This window comes from Artibeus jamaicensis, unplaced genomic scaffold (genome assembly GCF_021234435.1).
Source record: "Artibeus jamaicensis isolate MK-2021 breed Jamaican fruit bat unplaced genomic scaffold, CSHL_Jam_final contig_335, whole genome shotgun sequence".
Lineage (NCBI taxonomy): Eukaryota > Metazoa > Chordata > Mammalia > Chiroptera > Phyllostomidae > Artibeus > Artibeus jamaicensis.
This window is the reverse complement of record NW_026521800.1, coordinates 3,019,745-3,040,846: the sequence shown is the minus strand read 5'-3', so window position 1 is coordinate 3,040,846 and position 21,102 is coordinate 3,019,745. Positions and strand designations below refer to the sequence as shown.

The following is a 21,102-nucleotide window of genomic DNA, read 5'->3' as shown; positions in this document are numbered from 1 at the left end:
TATAATTAAAGAAACATTAAGAAAATAACAAATTCTGTTCTGATTGGGGTGGTGAACAATTCATAATTTTAAATCCAAGTGCCTGAAGAACAGGCAAAAGCACGGATGGGCTAGACTCAGATACAAATGAATCTGAAATTCAAAAAATGAAAGGCCACCTATGCTTCTCAATACAGCAACTCAAAGAAGACTAGAAGGGTCAAACCGAATTTCAAGAGAAAAGGTGGTGTTAGAAGAAAAACCCAATGGACCTCATTTTTTAAGAAAAGGGAACCTCAGGGTGAGGAAGTGAAGTCCAACTACGGGGACCATGGAGGAGGAGGCTGCTGGTTCTGCTGGCCAATGAGCATACCTGAGAAATCCGAGGAAATTTCCTGCAGGAGAAGTCAGTGAATCCCAAGTCGTGGAAGCCAGCAGGAATGGAAGGGTTGTTCTGGATGAAAGGCCTTCCCATCGCATCTCTGGGAAGCTGTTTGTGGACAAGTGCATTGTGGCGCAGCAATCCCCGATGTGTCCGAAAGGTGACGCAGCAGATGTCACATCTGGGAGGAAGAAAAGGACAGGATATAAGGAGGCAGCCAAGCCAGAATCTCCATCTGTCCATTAGTCCTATTGCGTTTTTTGGTTGCTTCATTTTTTAGTTGATAAAAACAAAATAACATATCATTATAATAAATGAAAATATTAGAAATAATATGACATCGAGAAGCCAGTCTGCTCATGGTTAGCAACGAAACCCTCTTCCTTTAAAAAAAATTATACCCTAACTACTTGGATATCGAAGCTTTGCAGACAGCATGGGTGTATACACTGTGGCGGGCCTACTCACTCTTACCCGAATTATGTCCCACAGAGGGATCATTTCATAGGTCTTTCTCCCTCTCTCTGCTCAGCGGCTCCTGATCATAAAACATGTTTGAAAGTCAAAAGGCACAGAATTACATATTTTGAGCAATCACAGCAACATCCCTGGCATGTGATCAGGATGAATATCCAGGATATGTTTTCATGGCACGCACAAACTACTAAAATTCTGCAGCACACTAAAAAATATTTTTTTGCTGATCTGACAAAAATATACTAAATTTTTGGACTGTAAGATGCACCAGACCATAAAATGCACCTAGGTTTTAGAGAAAGAAAATAGAAAAAAAATGTGGTAAAATACTTAATAACGCAAATAGCATAGAACGCCCCACCCTGCCACAGCGAGTCAGGCAAGCTACACTTGGACTATAAGACGCAACCCCCCTTTCCTCCCAAATATGGGGGGAGTATGTCTTATAGTTTGAAAAATACGGTAGGTATAATTTTGAATCATCCATACCACATGGCTATTGTTATGTTGGCTGTTGTCATTTTTTTATTTGACAATGTAAGGAGAAAGAGGTCAAGGTCCCTGACTAAACAGTCAAGTGCTGTATGTTTTAAAAATTCTTGTGGCACACGAGTTGAAAATCTGTACCATCACTGAGCCACATGGGGCTATCACCAGGTGCCAAGCATCATCCCAGCACTTCCATGTGTATGTGCATCTGTCCCACACAAAACCTCCAAGGCAGGTCCTATTATTGCTTTACAGAGAAAGAATGTGGAGCACAGAGGAATAAAGCAACACTGCATACACCTTAGTGGCAACTTTTTTTGCTTTGAAATTCTTCTTCGGAAATAAAGAGATAATGAAGTCACCTGTGAAGCAGCTAAGCTCATTTTCATCTGGTGATGAAAGAAGTGCCAAGTATGTGCAACTCTGCCTCCTTCATTACACACAGGCAGGACATGGCCAGTGTGGTCCTGCTGTATGCCTGCCTCTCCTATCTCCTCTGCCAACTCGGCTGCATCTTGCCATCAAGACTCCTGTCATCATTCAACTAAATTTAGAATACTGGGTCCCTCCAAGCCACTCGAAATGCGAAATGCCTTTGAGGGAATTCTGCTCAAGCTCACCATTTGCTCTGGGGAAGAGATGGCTTCAAAGAGCCCCAAATACCTTTAGGTATTGAAAGTTCTCATAGCAGCGGGACCAGGCAAACCTCAAACCACAGAAAGCATCCCCTGCCAGAGTACCAAAGGGCAAAATCACAGACTGTGGGACAGTTACGTAGGGAAGCAGAATGGTCGCAGCCACTCCGGGCGAGGCTCTTTCTGGCCAGAACACTGTCAAGTTCCACACTGTCTACTCCAGGAGCTGCCACCCTCGCAGCCCCACTGCCACTCTGTCCTGTCCTACTGCCCTGGAAAGGGCACTGGCTCTTCTATCACCCTTAGTCCTCCCAGGCTCAAGTTCAGTGACACGCTCCATGTGGCCACTAATCCCCATGCCATCATCTGCTGAAAGCTTTGTACTATGTTGAAAGGACCAGAAAACATCTGAATTGGGGAAATTTAACACTAACCAGACATTAGATATTATGATATTACTGCTAATTTTTCAGATCAGCAAGTTTCAACTGGTATGCCACAAGAATTTTTAAAACTGACAATACCTGACTATTTAGTCAGGGGCACTGACCTCTTTCCCTTACACTGTCAAATAAAAAATTGACAACAAACAACAATAGCCATCTGGTGTGAATGAATAAAAAATCTCATTAATAACGGTTAATGAGAGTGGGTTGACTTTTTGACTCTTTTTTTCCAAGTTTCAACAATGTCCAAACCACTATTTGCAGGTGTGTGTGCTGGGGCTCAATGTATAAAAACTCCAGAAGAGAAGCCCCTACACCGAGTCTCGCTGTAACATGGACAAAGTGAAGGAGCCTATGTCTTCAGCTAATGCTCTGGACAAAGGGGCCGGGGGCCTGGAGGGAGGCACCCAGCCCAGGGCTCAGGTAGTCCTCACGGCATGGGATTTACAGGCAGGCAGAGTGAGCCACCCAGTGTGGGCCGGGTGGTTAAGCCTATGGGCCATCTGGTTTGGTACTTGCTGTAACCCAGTCCGCCCTACACGCATCCTCCATTTGAACTCTACACTAAAACACACTTCTCAAATTCATAATTAGCACTGCCTACATACATTTTGTGTAGAACATTTGTAGTGTTTTAAATTAATTTTTACCAGTGCCGGGCACTATCCTGGATGCTGGGACACTGCAACAAATACCTAAAGTCATTTCATCCTAACAACCAGTGAGACAAACAGCATCAGTAAGATGCAATGACTGTGTGATCCTTCGATCATGCCTGAAAGTCAAGGCCTGTTCCGAAGCTCATCTTTCCCCTGTGAAAATTGTAGGGCTTACTTTGCCTTGCAGAGAGGAGCTCATTAACCAAAGTCAGGTAAAGATGGGGATGGGCTCACAGAAAATAATTCATGCACACCTTAAGTACCTTACTTAACCTACACAGTTAAATAAACTGTGAACACTGAGGACTAAGAAGGACTCCTGGTTTCTAACTGGGCCAATAAAATAAATAAATAAATAAATAAATAAATAAATAAATAAATAAATAAATAAGTGTAAGCAGAGCCTAGCAGCCATTTATGCACAGGGGCTTTTCACACAAATTGCACATAGAAGAGAAGCCTCCTCCCTAAGCTACCAGTCTCTGCACAGAACTGCCTGCCTGCACTGTGTTGCTGCAGCCAGAACCAGCCCTTATTAGGGTTTCCTGGAATCCTATTTCAACCAATAGGACCAAGGCTTTCCCTAGCCAATCAGAGCTGCATAGGCCTGACCAATCGGAGCAGCTGCATTTTGAAAAATCAGGGACCAATGGTGGGGTCTCCAGTCTATACAAGCCAGCTCCCCTCTGGCTGTGGGAGCCATACCTTCCACAAAGACTGCCTTTCCCTGCCTTGAGCTAAAACACGGATTCCTCACTGTAGCAGAACGGACCTACACAGAGCGGGGCAGACCATCGCCAGCTGCCTAGCTGAAGCAGGGCCTGGTCTTGGGGACATCTGGATCCCAAGCAGCCTCACAGCAAGATGTTGCATAACTGCTGTTTTCACAGCCAAGCTGTATTACTGTTGAGCTGTTTGAACTAAATAAAGTTTCCTTCTTCGCCGCACCCCAAATTGGGGATTCCTGTTGGTGTCTGAATTGGCGCCAACAACCATCAGATGACAAAATACATTTAGTTGATCCTCATTATTTTTGGATTCTGTATTTGTGAATTTGCCTGTTCATTAAAATTTACTTGTAAACCCCAAATTAGTACTTGCAGCACTTTCTTGGTCATTCATGGATGTGCATGTGCTGTGAAAAATTTGAGTTGTCCTAGGCACACTTTCCCAGCTGAGTTCAAATGAGGAGACACTCTGTCTTCTTGTTTCAGCTCTCACACTGTAAACAAGTGTCTTTCTCGCAGTCTATTTAGTGCCACAGTCTATTTATAGTGCTTTTTGTTGGTGATTCTGCTGTTTAAAATGGCCTCCAAGCATAGAGCTAAAGTGTTGTCTAGTTCCTCTGTGCAAGATGGCTGTGATGTACCTTATGGAGAAAGCACCTGTTTTAGATAAGCTTCATTCAGGCATGAGTTATAGTGTGGTCAGTTCTGAGTCAATGTTAATGAGTCAATAGTAGTTATTAAATAAGGTGTCTTTAAACAGAAACACACATAAAATGAGTGTTGTGACCCTGTTTCCTTTAGGATCAATGGTTCAATATTTCTGAATTCTGTGTTCACACTGCCTTTACAGAAAATAACTACACTGAATAATAACTGATTGTACACTCATTCACCCATTGTACGTGTGAGTCTACTTCCATTGAGTGAACTTCCATGTTGCTGTTGCTGCATGAATCGTACTCATAACACCTTTGATTTCCAGCTTAGATTCCTTAAGGGAGAATACGGAACTACATTTTTGCAAGCCAAGCTAAACCAGAATCCTGTATTTTTATGATTATTTCTCACAATTGTTTATAGGTGTCTTACCCACCTTAAGATGACACCAATTAAAAAAAGGGTCCAGTTTGGACTTCAAACAAGTCTGCCCAACTTAGGCTATTCTTTTCAAAAAACAACATTTCAGTGGTTTATATAAAATTCAATAAAATTATATCAAATAATTACAAGTATTCCTAAAATATACAGGTTGGGAAGAAATAATATTGACTCTTAGAACATGCAAGTCAACTGCAAAAGGGGAGCAGGTAGGCCTCGGAAGTGGGCTGCAAACTCTGTGAACTGTACACCTTATAATTAAAAATTTTTGACCATGCATCTCATATCTATTGGCTGTTTAACTGAGAAGTGTGTGTATTATGTATGAGATGTGCCAAGTCATTACAAAATATAAAAACAGGAAAATTTAAAGGATGAGACAAGAGAGTTTCACTATTTTTTCTGGTACCTTAGAGATCTTTCTGAACACCCTCCACTTTTGAGACTACTGCACTAGTGCACAGCCTACTGGCCATGAGTATTTAGTGGGAGAGGCAACTTAAGCAGGTTTTATGCGCCTCCTCACACAACTGAAAGAGGGACAACAACAAATTAAAAAACAAATTAAAAAAACCCAGAACTGCCAGAAAATCCAACTGTATAGAAGTCTGACAACCAAGGAGTTAAAGAAACATTCATTCACCAGTAGGAAGGGTGGAGGTAGGCAGCTGGGGTGGAAAGGACTCTTGGCAAGGTGGTGGCTAGAGGACCTGGGCAAGTGAAGTGGAAGCTGGTGGAGCAGGTGAGGTGGTGACTGGTGGACTGGGTGGTCCCACATTTGTGTGCAAATAAACTGGGAGGAACAACTGCCGAGTGAGACAGACCTTGTAACCCAGGGTTCCTATGCAGGAAAATAAAGCCTCAAAACCTCTGACTGAAAAAGCTGAGGGAGTTGTGGTGGTGGGAGAAACTCCCAGCCTCACAGGCGAGTTCGTTGGAGAGACTCCGCAGGGTCCTAGAATGTACACAAACCCACCCACCTGGCAATCAGCACCAGAAGGGCCCAATTTGCTTGTGGGTAGAGAAGGAAGTGACTGAAAGCTGGCAGAGAGCTGAGCAAGAGGCACTGTTCCCTGTTGGACCCCTCCCCCACATACAGCACCACAACCCAGCCATGGGCCACATGGGTTGCCCTGCCTGGTGAATACCCAAGGCTCCGCCCCTTACTATGTAACAGGCAGGCTGAGACCAAAAAAAAAAAAAAAAAACCAAAAAAAAAACCCAAATGAAAGAACACATCAAAGCTCCAGAAAAAATACAACTAAGAGATGAAGAGACAACCAACCTATCAGATACAGAGTTCAAAACACTGGTAATCAGGATGCTCAGAGAACTGGTTGAGTATGGTCACAAAATAAAGGGAAAAGTGAAGGCTATGAAAAGTGAAATAAAGGAAGATATACAGGGAACCAACAATGACAGGAAGGGAATTGGGACTCACATCAATGATTTGGACCAGAAGGAAGAAATCAACATTTGACCAGAACAGAATGAAGAAACAAGAATTCAAAAAAATGAAAAGAGGCTTAGGAACCTCTGGGACAACTTCAAATGTTCCAACATCGAAATCATAGGGGTGCCAGAGGGAACAGGAAAAATAAGACATTGAAAACTTATTTGAAAACATAATGAAAGGAGAACTTCCCCAATCTGGCAAAGGAAATAGACTTCCAGGAAGTCCAGGAAGCTCAGAGTCCCAAACAAGTTGGACCCAAGGAGGAGGAACACACCGAGACACATCATAATTACATTACCCAGGATGAAAGATAAGGAGAGAATCTTAAAAGCAGCAGGAGAAAAGGAGACAGTTACCTCCAAAGGAGTTCCCATTAGACACTCAACTGATTTCTCAAAAGAAACCTTACAGGCAAGAAGGGGCTGGAAAGAAGTATTCCAAGTCATGAAAGGCAAGGACCTACATCCAAAATTGCTCTATTGAGCAAATCTTTCATTTAGAATGGAAGGGTAGATAAAATGTTTCCCAGATAAGGTAAAATTAAAGGAGTTCATCATCACCAAGCCCTTATTACATGAAATGGTAAAATGGTAAAGGGACTTACCTAAGAAGATAAAAAATATGAACAGTAAAATGACTTACAACTATCAATAACTGAACCTAAAAAATACAAAAACAAAAACAAACTAAGCAAACAACTAGAATAGGAACAGAATCACAGAAATGGACACCACATAGAGGGTTACCAGAGGGGAGGGGCATGGGGGGATGGGGAAAAGGTACAGGGAATAGGAAGCATAAATGGCAGGTACAAAATAGACAGGGGGAGGTTAAGAATAGTATAAGAAATGTAGGAGCCAACGAACTTATATGTATGACCCAAGGATATGAACTAAGGGGCAGGAGTGCGGGTGGGAGAGGGGTGCAGGGTGGAGAGGAATAAAGGGAGGAAAAATGGGACAACTCTGGTAGTATAATCAATAAAATATATTAAAAAACAAGACAAAACACTGGAGGGTCCCTCTTAATAGGGCAATCAGAATTTGCTGCACTTCTACTGTAGCAATGAATTTTCAGTAAGACTAAGTCTTCATCACATGTCTATCTCTTCCTCTATTCTCTAATTCAGTTTATAATCTCTCTTGTTTTTGGCTTCTAGGACAGAAGTTCACACATAGTAGGTGCTCAGTAAACACATAACAGAATAAATCAGTGTCAACCACAGTGCTGTGTCCCCTGTGGACACAGGTGTGGACTGGCAGGGGGATCGGCCCAGGGAGCAGAGACACTGGGCGGGGAAGTTTGAATTGTGTGACCTTGCAGGACTCACTTCATCTGCATTTTAGTTGCTTGCTATGTAAAAGTTCACAAACATTCCTGAAATAAGAATCCCCTTATGAACTTGTTCAGAAATCACAATCCGGCTAAGGAGAAAACAGGCCTAGGAATCTGTATGTGAACAAGCACAGCAGGTGACTCATAGTTAGACAAGTTTGAAAAACAAATTATAGTGAGAATTAAGTGAAAGAATCTTGAACCTATAAACACCTTAAGCTACAACCTATTAGAGCCTTCCCTTCCTTCTCTAAGCCTGTTTTCTTTCTCATCTGTAATATGGGGACCTTTAGAGCTCCTATGAATAACAGCTAACAAAATGATTGGAGAACTGCAAGGTGCTTTTACAAATCTAACCATTATTTGATATTGCTAGGAATAGCAACAACAAGAAGAAAAATCAGGAATAGCTCATTTCCTGGCAATCAGAGCAAAAGGAAAAATGGAGTTTTTATTTCAAAAGGATATGTTCTCTCTTTTCACTCTCAAGAACTTCATCATCATTTCTGCTACTTCTGTTTAAGCCTGAGGTTCCTGGGGAGAAATGCATGTTCTTCCTGGCCAGCCGTCTGTCCCACCTACAACACCTGCTTCCCCGTCACCCCTGCTGCCCCACCCGGAGCCACAGATCACTGAGAGAAGCCGGCACACACACTCAGAGACTTCTAACAACGTCTAAATGAGGCCCTAGATCTACAACTTCACACCTCTGTCTTCATGGGATTTCAACCATGGGGCTCCCGTTTCACTTTTGAAAAGATATAGCATGTTATCTCACAAACACGTTGCTTGAAAGTGGCAGAGAAAAAAAAAACTGCTTTGAAACCAAAAGCACTTCACAAGGCTGGTTAAAAGGAAGGAAAAGACACCCATAGAAAAACAATACCTCCCCTCTCACACTGGGCACCTGCCGACAGACCTAAAATAAAACCGGTGTGGACACCCATCACCCAGGAACATTTTGATCAGCCGTTGTCAGTCGGAGACACCCCAGTTCAACCAGCGCCCCCTCAGGGCCCCAGGGAGAATGCTCTGCAACTTCGCTTCTGAGCAGCTCTTCAAAGACACTGAAGGTCACTGTAAATTGTCAGCGATGCAGCTGGATGCAGAACCGGTGCAGGCACAGTTCCTGGGGTTTTTGCTAACCTTACTTGGGCCTATCTTCATAAAGGTCACAGCCACTGGGGTCAGGTGGTCCTCACAACTCTCCCCTAGTTTGGGGGATCTCTCGACTCTGCCAGAACTTGTGAATAGCACAATTGCAAAATATGTCATTGGAGGACTGTACTTAAGAGTCGGAGAGGGGAGCCCTGCAGGATGACTTCATTTTGCAAGTGATTCTGACCATGTGCCGGAGGGAATTTTACAAACCTAAGAGGCTGTTTTCTGATTTTCTGGAAACAGAGATGGCCCTAGGTGGTAAACTGAGGGTAACTTTTCCAAAATGGAAACTGACTTTCCTCTCAGTAGGACAAATGCATTTGGGAGAAAGTGTGTCTAGTTGTAGGATTTAAACAGATTAATAAAAGTCCATCGACTCTTCTAAAACCAAAACTTGCTTCCTCTTTTTTTAAAATCACACATGGAAATAGGTTACTCTAAGGAAAACAAAAATTCATCAGTGGAAAACCTGCAAAGAACAATTTGAGTAAAGGTGAGATTCCATAGACACAGGAATGAAAGCTACTGTGGGCATTCAGCTCGTCTCAACCTACAAAAGGATGGTCCCTGCAAATGAACACCAAATCATCTGCTCATGTCAACAGTGCTTCTGTCCCCCAAGGGTTCAGCCTATGTCACCCAGAAAGCTCCTGAGTTCCAGCACATGTTAGCAAGTGGTTCTACAAGAGAGTATGAAACTTAATTTAGAATACTAAAATAAATTTTAGCCCCCCCCCCCACCTTGCCACATGCGACACCCCAGGCCTGGCCCTGCGCCCTCGAGGTGGTCCCTGTGACTGGGGCAGGGGATCCAGCAGCTCTGGGGGTGGGTGGAAATGAGAAGCTGGACTCTGGGGGGCATGCACAGTTGAGCTCTCTTGAATAGCAGGGGGGGAAAAGCAGCTGCCTGCAACTTATCTTGGCTCTTCCTCAGTGCCACTTGTAATGTCATTGAAGGGGCATGGGTAGGGGTGAAAAACACATAGGAGAGGGTGAGTGGGGGTCTGGGGGTGGGAGAGTGCTCCCGGGGCAGCATGGGTGGTGAGCCCAGTTTCACTGTGGCCCCTGGTATGGCAGGACGGGGGGGGGGGGAGGATGGGGGAAGAGGGGCAGTGGGGGGGGGTTCTGTCAACGCTGGGGGCTGGAGGGAGGTGCCTGACCAGAAAGAGCCTTTAGCATATACTTGAGCCTTTCTTGTCCCTTCTCTTTTGGAAATCAAACAAAACAAACAAAATCCCATAGCACACGGGCTCTGAACTTAACATTGGCTGGGCTACAAAGCATAAGGTTACCATGGTAAAGTCTGACTCCCACAAGAATGGTGGACTGCCATGGCCCTGAAGCCACAGAGGGGCCTAATCTGCCAGCCAGGGCTGACAAGGTGAGGTTGGAGTTAAGCCACAGCTGTTAGGCCAAAAAAAAAACCAAAACAAAACTCTTCTTTGTCAGCTGAAGGTTAGTCCTGTCAATTCTCAAAGGACTTTACTGCAAATTAGTGATGTTCTTGTTCATAGCCAGATCCACGACTAGTCTTAAAAAATAAAGTTAAAATTTTAAACTCACTGAATCGAGAACGAACGTGTACCACAGCTTGCCTAATGAGGTGCCCTGATGCCTGTTTGTTTTTTTTTTCCCTGAGAAAACCGTGTGACTCTGGACTGGGGTAGAAGTGCAGCGTGGCAGGCGTGCTCCTCCAGTGCGGGCGTTCTGCGCACGGAGTGAGGTGGGGAGACCCGGTAGCGCCAGCCGTTTGGGTGGCTCACAGCAGGACCAACAGGAGTAACTGTCACCAGTAAAGGTATCAGCCCTGATAAGCCCTATCAAGCTTCCAAACCACATTCCCAAACCTGTAAAAATGGGCGGGAGCATGTTTACACATCAAAGATTAAGAGTCAGGCCTGAAGGCAAATTCATCAGCAATGGGATTTATAGAAGTGGAAAACAAGGCCACCAAAACGTACCAAATAGCGCCCCCCAGCCCGCCCCTCCCCGGCTGGTATGCCTTGGTGGACTGAGTGCTGGTCTGCAAATAGAAAGGTTACAGGTTCGATTTCTGGTCAAGGCACACGCCTGGGTTGTGGGCCAGGTCCCAAGCTGGGGGTGTGTGGGAGGCAACTGATCCATGTTTCTCTCACACATTGATGTTTCTCTCCCTTTCTCCCCCCTTCCCCTCTCTCTAAAAATAAACATAAAATCTTTTTAAAAAGCTTAAACTATATATATATATACATATATATATGTATATATATATATATATATATATACACACACACACATATATATACACACACACACCTATAGCTAAACAATTTTGGGCTTAGCTCCTCCCAGTGCTTATTACAGTGACATTTTATTCATCTGGTGACCTCAACCCTCACCCTCCAGAACAAGATGAAAACCCCCAAGTCAACAGAAAAGCTCTCCAGAGTGGCCCAAAGCAATACACTTTGGGTGCCTGACTTTGCTATCATTCTATCAAGTCTACCATTGTGGCAGTTTAGGGACAGACAAATGATGGTGTCTCTTGATGACCCCATCATCAAGAAAGGGTGAAAAAAATAATAATTTCCCCTATGTCAAACGTATTTTCAAAAGAATGCTTTGGCAAATTTCAAACATCAGTGAACACACCTCTTTAGAATCTCAGGTTTCTCCAATGACTTAAGGAAAATGATGTGCAGTTCTAGTCTTTGAAGGTTATCAAGTCCCTTCAAACTTTTAAATATCTGGCTTTCAATACAGATGGATTACAAAATTTTGGTAGGCAGGACTCAAACCAAATGAAATAGCCACTCAGTTTTCCCAATCTTTACAAAAGCAAAATTAGATAAAAGTAGCTCTTTATAACAACAGAGTCTTGAAGGACAACCTGCTTTCATGTTTTCTGTGAAATAAATAGTACCTGGGACAAGTCCCGGAATTTGACTCTTCTATTTATTCCACTGGAATGGGGCACCCAAAGAGTGGCATAAAACCCTAGATGTAAATGTTGCAAGGTTTAACATATTTAAAAGGACATTTTCTAAATAACAGTATCAAAGGCACATGTTTATTCAGCATCTTTACAGTCTAAGGCCTGTCACAACAGTCCTAAAATCCATTTTGCAGATGGTGAAACTGAGTCTCAACTCACTGAGGCCACAGAGCTGCCAGGCAGTGAGGATGGAGCTAAGGGCATAATTCCTTCCTGTCACCCTGCTCCACTGTCTATTCAGAGGACAGTAATGTGCAGATGTCCAGCTCCTTCTACAACCCATGCCACATTCTTGATGCCTGGACCCTGAACAGGGAGTGTCTCTGAGCACTAACAGCCCCAAGCAGCCAGCAGGCAGCTCCCGTCATCAGAACCTTGTAAAATATCTTGATAAGAAAGCTGGTGCTCACCCTGGCCAATTCCCTGAGATACTGGATTTCTCGATCATTACAGTGTTTTAATGAACAGACTGACGTTCCTTTTTAAAAGGGATTTCAGGCTTCATTTTTCCTGCTCTGTCTCTAGAAGCAAGTAGGGCTAAGTGCAAACAACCTCTCCTCGGAGCCCTGCCCAGCTCAGACATTCCTCTGCCCTCCACCCCATCCTCCCCTCCAGTCCCAGCCCAGCTGAGAACTGACATCCGACAGCTGCACTAATCTCTCTCAGTTGCTGAGAGCAGGAGTGCGGGCCCTGTGACAGGGCCCTGGCCAGTGGTGGGCAGCAGCCTGCCCACCCCACGCCCAGGAATCCGCCAGGCTGCACACCGAGTCCTGACATGCTGGACGGACTGTTCAACCAAACCAGCGTGGCATGATGCCCAGGCAGGTCTAGGGCTGGGGCGAGCCCAGAAGCTGGTGGCTGTCCCTGCCTGGCACAGCCCAAGTGACAGAGAAGATCCTTGAGCAGGGTGGAGAGGGGGCAGAACCGACAAAGGTGTGTCCAGCTACCAGGCCCACGGGGAAGAAGAGGGAGAAGGGAAGTGTGCTCCTCTCCACCCTCAGCCACTGGCACCACTTTAACTCTGCTTCCACCTGGCCGAGCCTCAGACCCCTGAGACTCAAATACAAGATGCTGACAAGTATTCTGTGATCCCCTCTCCCTCTTTTTAGAATGGTATTTAAAAGGTGTGGGACCAATGCCGTGTGAATTAGTCAGAGGGTCTTCCTGCAGGTCACTGTGTGAGTGTGTTTGTGTGTGCGCACGTGTGCAGTGAAGGTTCGGAACTGAACACTCTTTGGATCACTGGAGAATCCCCCTGTCGGAGCCCACCTGGGTTCCCTGTATACTAACTTTTGACAGATTCAAAGGCATTGCATTCCAATGTGAAGTCACCTCACAGACAACCAAGACCCACAATTCCATCAAAGGGAGGAGGGCTCCGCTGGTGGAAACGCGGGGAGCCCATCTGACACAAAATGCTGAGGGCAGCTTTAGACTAGCAGGATGGGGCCCCCTCTGCTTGAACAATGGGCACTGTGGCCCCTGGACCCTGAATCCACCCGCCTCGCCTCGTTTTACTGCCCGTTTACTTGTTTTCTGACTGACTCTTAAGGGCCCTGTCTCAAACATCACTATTATTTTTCTCAAGTCTAGTCAATTGCCTGACACATAACAAACATTACATCATTTGCTGAAATGACTTAAAAATTATTTATTACCTCATCTCCTTCAATCAAGAAGCCACGTAAGATGAAACAATAACTACTGCCAAGTCTTGCCTCCATCTGCAGTCACGCTGCCATGGTGACCACTCAGCTACACCTGTCCAGGCCCAGCCTCAGTCAGCCTGAGATAAGTCAGTCAGACACAAGACCGGACGCTTCCAAAGCAAAGCTGCTCGCTGCCTTGGGGCCTTCCTTGCCACAGGCAGGCTTGACCTAGACCTGCGCCTGCGAGGTGGGCTGCTGAGCACTTGTGACATGCTCGTGCAAACTGAGAAGGGCTGTGCTCACACCACATACCCTGGACTGTCAAGACTTAGCACATAAATAAGAATGTAAAGCATATCACTGACAATTTTTGTATTGAACCTATGTTGACATTACATTTTGGACATTGATATAATCAACAAAACATGATCAATGTCATCTGTTCCTTTAAATTTTTTTTTAATGTGGCTCCTAGATTAGCCCTGGTCGGGTAGCTCAGTTGGTTAGAGCATCACCCCCACACGCCAAGGTTGCAGATTTGATCCCCAGCCAGGATGCACACAAGAATCAACCAAGGGATGCATAAGCAGGTAAAGCAACAAATCGATGTCTCTCTCTCTAATCAATAAATTTTTTTAAAAAATATGGCTCCTAGAAAATTTACAATGACATGAGGCTCTCATCCTGTGTGGGCTGGCACTGACCTGCACTTCCCTCTCAGCTAACTTTATTCATGGCAGTGTATGACCTGCTGCTCTGTTCTATTCTTACAATCAAGCAAGACATTCAACACCCTGAAACATCCGCACACAGGGAGGTCCTTTTTGCATCCACCTGCTCGCTGAACACTCTTGTCCATCACCTCTGATTCCACATACCAGGTCTCAATAAGCCCTGTGCTTCTCCTTGTCTGGGGAGCTGTAGAGAGGGGTGGATTTACTGCTGGTCACGCCAGGGCCCAGGCAACGACGGACAAGAGCTAGAATTGCTACAAGTGGCTTCGTGTCTTCCTGTTGTTCTTTGCTGACACTTCATTAATTTGAAACACAGGAGAATGGAGGACAACGGCCTCAGCGTTTACACGTGTTTGGATTTCCAACACTTTTTATTAAGGAACGACGGGCATCTTGCCAGCTTTTGGAGATGGGGGGCTATGGGCAGGAGAGCAGAGAAGCCAACAGCTGTTTTGAGTTACAAACTTTCTGCCTGAACTGGTAGTATCTATCCCACTGTGGTTCCGCTGCCTTTGGGGTTTGCAAATGGAGCTGGTGCCTATTTTAGCTCTGGGTTAACAAGCAGTTTCTCCCACCAGCTACTGTCACAGTTCACTGCCCGGCTGGGCCCCACTGGCTCCTGCCTGCTCCATGGCCTCCTCTGATAGCAGGCCATTATGCGGAAAGTCAGAGCAGGCAGGAGAAAAGGGAAATTAACTATGTTCTGTAATCAGCTCCTTTTGGTTTCCAGACACAAGCCTCACCCCACCTAGCAACAGCCACTAGACAGGGGATGGCCTCACTGTCCCCCACAATGGAAACTAGGCAGCCCCTTCTTGTGGCCACTGCCAGGCACTGGGGGGGCAGCACCCAGGAGTTCCACGGGAGGGAGGCCTGCTGGGAGGAGCTGAGTCCCCGCCAGGCTATAAAACTTCTTTAGTCAACCCGTTACCAAACAAAAAGCATTACTACTGAGAAGGCAAAGAAATCAGGCAGAACTTGAGTTTGAACATCACAGCCCACTGGTGGCCCTGGAGGCCTTGGAAACATGGTGAGTGAATTACCCACCAAACTGTACAGAATGGAACAACCAGTGCCCAGTGAGATTCCCTTCTCCATCCTCTTAGTAGCAAGCACAGCCTATCCCTGGGGAAGCAGTTTGTCTAGAAGGCTCCATTTCCAGGAGAACTCACACCCTCATGCAGGCCGGCCTTTTTAAGAAGGGGACACCTGGTCTTTGTCTCTCAGTGCTATATACTGTGCTATGCAGGCTCCAGACACCCAGAAACCTCTACAGAGAGTCAAATTATGTTCCCTGTGAGGCAGAATTATCTAGAAGGAGGCAAGTGCATGGTTCCTAATGACATGTGAGCACAGATTAAAGCATGAAGTGAAATAAAGTTATATGAAGGAACTCGGAGACTAGCAGTGTGTTTACCTTACACTGACAGGAGCTGAGGGCCCCACGGGCTATTCCGGCCTCTGCCCACGACTCGCCATGTGAGGCTCATCTGTTTGCTCAGGTCCTCAGTCTAGAGAACTATCTCAATATTCATTACCCACCACAAGCCCACATCCAGGGATGCTGTGGATGTTAATGAAGCCATGAAGTCAGGTTCCTGAATCTCTCAGAGCTACAGGGCCTATAAGAGAGCACGCCAGATGCTTTTTCTTGGTAAACAGAGAATTATTAAGAGACAGGTGTCAGAATCACAGAAATTAAAGCCTGAAAGGAAACACCAGGATTATCTGGTCCAGCTCTCCTTCAAGGTTCACATGCAGCTGGTCAAGGTCCCACGCGAGCAGAGACAGCACTAGGATCCAGGGTCCTGACAAGCAGCCCGTGCCCACTCCCACACATTATGCAATTTCCCAAGATGGGGGAGTTATATAAAGACATTCTATAGTACTTCAACTGCTAAGCAGTTTAAACTTATCATAAATCCTTTTTCACCCCAATGGAAAAATGTCAAGCTAATGTGACTTAAGGTAATGACATTTGACACAGCTTTAAGTTACTGTACAATTAATTAGGCTTTTCCCTCAACACAGAAGTCTTCAGCTTGCTCAGACCCTTTCACTCCTACGTCTAAACCAAACATGTGCCTTTGGGAAGGAAATCTGGTGCACATATCAGTGAGTCAGATGCATAAGCAGATGCCCAGAGTTCTACATTCCCAAAATGTCTTCTGCAACCCAACCCTGCAGCCACGTCTGTGCTCGCCTCTGCCCTGGGTGACCCCAGCGGACATGTCACTTTGCAGCCTCACACTGCACCAGTGGCTCTCGATGGTGCCTTGTTCTTTTCAATGCTCAACAACAGTGGCATGGCATTTTAAAAATGGTAGTTCTATAGGAAAAGCTCCCAAGCCTACCTGCTCACTAAGAACACAAGGCTTCCTGCCTGATGTAAAAGTTCTCAGGGAAGGTAGAGATAAAAGCTGAGTTCCATGCCCCCCATAGCCTCAAGTTCTGCTGGACAGTTATTACCATCTACGTTTTTACATTGGAAGGCTGAGGATCAGAAAAACCAGAGCCAGCAAAAAGCTGAAATTGAGGCTGGACCAGCAGAACAATCACTCCCCTTTAGGTGGAATGCCTTGCCTGAAGTTGAACTTGGTGTCAACCCAAAAGGCATTCTCGGTGTTCTGTGTCACCAGTCCAGTTCAGTGTAAACACCCGCAGTTCCTATCCTTGCCTCGTACTCTTGCACCTCTAACAATTACTGGATTGTAAACACCTTTTGCAAAGACAGTGTGTCTGTTGCCTAAAAGCCCCATGAGAGGAGACCTCTTGTGTACAGGGCGCTCATAGTGACAGCTGCATGGGCTCGCCAGGGGTGAAGGAAGCAGAGTGAACCTCATTGAACACATTCTGTGGCTACAGCCACCTCCTGTTGCACACCGTTCAACCTGACTTCATACACCATTGTTAATGGCCTTACTAATGTCCTCATACCCAAGTTAAATGATTTCAGCCCAGTATGTAGTAACGACAAAAAAGGAAATGTCATCTACTAGAAAAAACAGGAATGGAAAGTTTTCCAGAGAGCAGGTATATCCCACCCTTTCTCCTACCTTAGTGGATTATCTGAGTGGGTCTCCATGTGGGTCTCCAGTCCATACTTGCAAACAAACTCCTTGAAACATACTGGGCAGTGAAATACTTCATCAGCCTTCGTCTTCAAGTCACCTGAGTGCCCACCTTCCACCATCTTAGGGGAAAGGAAAAAGTGAAGTCATGAAAGAGGCTTCCCCAATGGGTTTGCTTCTGAAAGAAGCCCACTCAATCCAGAAGCTATCTAAAAGGAATGGGATACCAACTCCTAGGTATTTGGGACACTACTGACCAGCCCTTCATTTATGCAATGAATACTCACTAGAAATGTCACCCACCCTCTCATCCATTCAACACATATTTACAGAGCACCTAGCATCTGACTGCCACTGGGAATCAAAAAGTGAAGACAAGAGTCTTTAACACGTATGAGCCCCCATTCTAGTCAGGAGAAAAGAGAAGTAGAGAAGTAACGGAAGGAGCTCTTCATTTTCATCAGCGGGCTCAGCCAGGGGGCTCCGCAGAGAAGCACAAAGGCACTTCTTTTTTTCTGTAGACACCTTACAAAACAGTGGGGGAAACAGGCCACGGGCTCAGGGAGGATGGCTGCGAAGACCCCGAACTGTGAAAATAAAGACTAGGAGTATTTCGACCTAGAGTCCCGTGGTTGGGCACATCCAGGCTAGGGGCAGAGGACCTTTTTATTAGCAGGAGCTGGGTCTTCTTTCTCTGACTCGGCATCGTGACTGAATTTCCTTTTGGAGGACAGCCGCCTGCGCTTCAGCGGGGATGGAGGGGCTGCAGCTGTGGCACTGTTAGGGTCCTTCTCATGGATCTTCATGTGTCTGGAAAACACACACACACACACACACACACACACACACACACACACACACACACAATGTGATTTAGCAAAACATTGAGTTCTTTTATTTCTTTTAAATGTTTACATTTTATATTTAGGTGTTCATAAATTTTCTTAAGAGATATGAAGTACAATTTATACAGTGACTTCTCTCATTTAAAAACCTATAACTTCCTTTAACCCTCTTAAGTCTCTTGTAAGTGCTATTCAAAAATGTCACTTAATACTTTGTTGTCTGTTGGGAGACATTCATGAACTTCACTGGCACTAATGAGATAAAAAGAAACTGATAACCCATTCTTCTTATCAGGCAAAATGTATTCAGCTAGCCAAAAAGTTCATTTGTTTTTTTCCCCATAAGATGGCTCTAGTAGTGCTTAGTTGTCTTTAATGTCATTCAAAACAATTTTGTTAGATAGTATGGTAACAGCTATCATATAAAAAAAAACTTATTAGGACTTCTGGTCAAGATGGCAGCATAGGGAGACAAGCCTCACCTCCTTGCACAACCGCATCAAAATTACAACTAAAGTATGGAACCACCATCACTCAGAACCGTCAGATACCGAGTTGGATGGAAGTCCTACAACTATGGAATAAGAAAAGCACATCCACCCAGACTGGTAGGAAGAGTGTAGATGTGGAGCAGATTCATGGCACAACCAGGTGTGGTGGGTAAAAATTTGGAAGGTGTATCTTGGGAGTGAAGAGTCCCAGTCCCACACCAGGCCCCCCAGGCCAGTGTTCCAGTGCCAGGAAAATAAATCCCCACAACTTCTGGCTGCAAAAATCAGTGGGAATTCAGTCAGTGGAAGAAGCTGCTGGAGCCCCAAGTTCTTCTTAAAGAGCCCACACATGGACTCACCTACTCAGACTCACTCCCTCTGAGCTCTAACACCAGGGCAGAAACTTGAAAGGCACCAGTGGTACACAGGGAGGAACTGAAGTGTTTGGCATCAAGAGGAGCAGAGGCCATTGTCCCTTTTCTAAACCCTCTTCCCTGGATTTGAGATTCCATCAACCTGGCTAACACTGTTTGACCTGACTTTGAGATCCCAAGAGACTATCTCCCATCCAATTTACAGGCCCACCCAAGCTGCTTTTCCATATGAATGGTTGGTCCTGGCTCAACTTCTTCCTAAATCCTATCAAACAAGCAACAGTTGTCTTCAGTGAGCCCCAGGCCTGGCATTTAGCAGCAGCCAGCCTAGATTCATAGCTTGGCCTCGCATGGGATCTCCAAGCCCAACACAAGTAGCAGCCATCTCTGATTGTTTTATAGCTCAGGCAGGGTGGCCCTGGCAAAACGAAAGTGGTGACTGACCTTGGCCCGCAGCACCTGGGAAATCCCAGGATCAGTCCACTGAGTGGACAGCTACAGACCAGTCTTGTACTACCACCCTGCTCCTGCACAGTGATCCTCCACAGAGGGCAGCAGTTGGTGGTCAGTGGTCACAGCCAGTCCATGCAACTGACTGGCCCGGGTAAATCCTTTGCATTGATCTGCCAACAGCAATCAAGGCTCCACTACAAGAAGAGGGTGTACTCAGCCCACACAAAGGGCACACGCACCTTGAAAACCCAGCTTGGGTGATGGGGGAGGCTGTGCCAATGGACTTTACAGGACATCTACTGTATTACGCCACACTACCAAGACACAGAGTCAAAGCAACCCTACCTAATACATAGAAACAAAGACAGGGAAGCTGCCAAAACAAGAACACAAAGAAATATGGCCCGTGAAAGACCATATCAAAACTCCAGAAAAAGAGCTAAACAAAATGGAGATAAGCAATCTATCAGAGGCTGAGTTCAGAACACTGGTTATAAGGATAAAACATTGCTCAAGGAACTTAGTGAGGGCCTCAACGGCATAAAAAAAAATCCAGTCAGAAACGAAGGGCACACTAATTGAAATAAAGAACAATTTACAGAGAAACAACAGTAGAGTGGATAAAGCTGAGACTCAGATCAATGATTTGGAACGTAAGGAAGCAAACAACAACCAATCAGAACAACGAGAAGTAAAAAGAACCCCCCCAAATGAGAATAGTATAAACAGCTTCTGGTAAAACTATGAATTCTACTTGAAAAAACAATGAAATAAAACTTCCCAAATTTGGGGAAGGAAATAGACATACAAGTCTGCAAGTCTAGGAAGCACGAAGAGTCCCAAACAAGATGGATGCAAAGAGGCCCACTTTTAGACACATCATAATTAAAATGTCAAAGGTTAAAGATAAAGAGAGAATCTTAAAAGCAGCAAGAGCCTTGGCTGGTGAGTGTTCGCCTGTGAACAGAAAGGTCACTGGTTCCCAGGCAGGGCACATTCCTAGGTTGTGGGCCAGGTGCCCAGTTGGAGGTATATAAGAGGCAACCAAATCGATGTGTCTTGCACATTGGTGTTTCTCTGCCTCTCTCTTCTCCATCTCTTCTCCTCTGTCTAAAGATAAATAAATTTAAGAGAAAAGAAGTTAATTACCTACAGGGGAGTTCCCATAAGACTATTGGCTGATTTGTTAAAAGTAACTTCACAGGCCAGAAGGGATTGGCAAGATATATTCAAAGTCATGAACAATGGAGACCTACTGCCAAGACTGCTCTACCAGCAAAGCTATCAAACGGCAAATAAAGTGCTCCCCAGAAGAGAAAAAGTTAAAGGAGTTCATCATCAGCAACCATTATCATATGAAATGCTAAAGAGACTTATTTAAGAAAAAGATCAAAATTATGATCAGTAAAATGGCAAAAATATGTATGTAACAACAATTGAATCTTTGGATTGTTTTTTAAAACAACTAAGCAATCGAGAACAGAAAGCGAACCAAGAGAATTATGGATACAGAGAGCTTTTTGATGGTTGTCAGGTGGGAGAGAATTGTGGGGAGAATGGGTGAAGAGGTGAGGGGATTAGAAAGTATAAATAAGTAGTTACAGAACAGCCATGGGGATGTAAAGTACAATAAAGGAGATGGAGTAGCCAAAGAACTTATATTCAT

The 21,102-nt window shown here is 45.0% G+C and overlaps 1 protein-coding gene across 6 annotated transcripts in view; it reads right to left on the bottom strand.

Moving 5' to 3' along the window:
- The window catches only part of RREB1 (ras responsive element binding protein 1), a 180,435-nt gene that overhangs the window by 21,785 nt on the left and 137,548 nt on the right, over window positions 1-21,102 (bottom strand). For all 6 annotated transcript variants that reach the window (XM_037158663.2, XM_037158662.2, XM_037158660.2 and 3 more), the window contains 3 exons: window positions 17,936-18,083; window positions 17,259-17,395; window positions 353-542 (listed from right to left, as the gene is read on the bottom strand). In XM_037158663.2, the coding sequence (XP_037014558.2) occupies window positions 353-542; window positions 17,259-17,395; window positions 17,936-18,083 (475 nt within the window). The remainder of the gene's footprint in view (window positions 1-352; window positions 543-17,258; window positions 17,396-17,935; window positions 18,084-21,102) is intronic.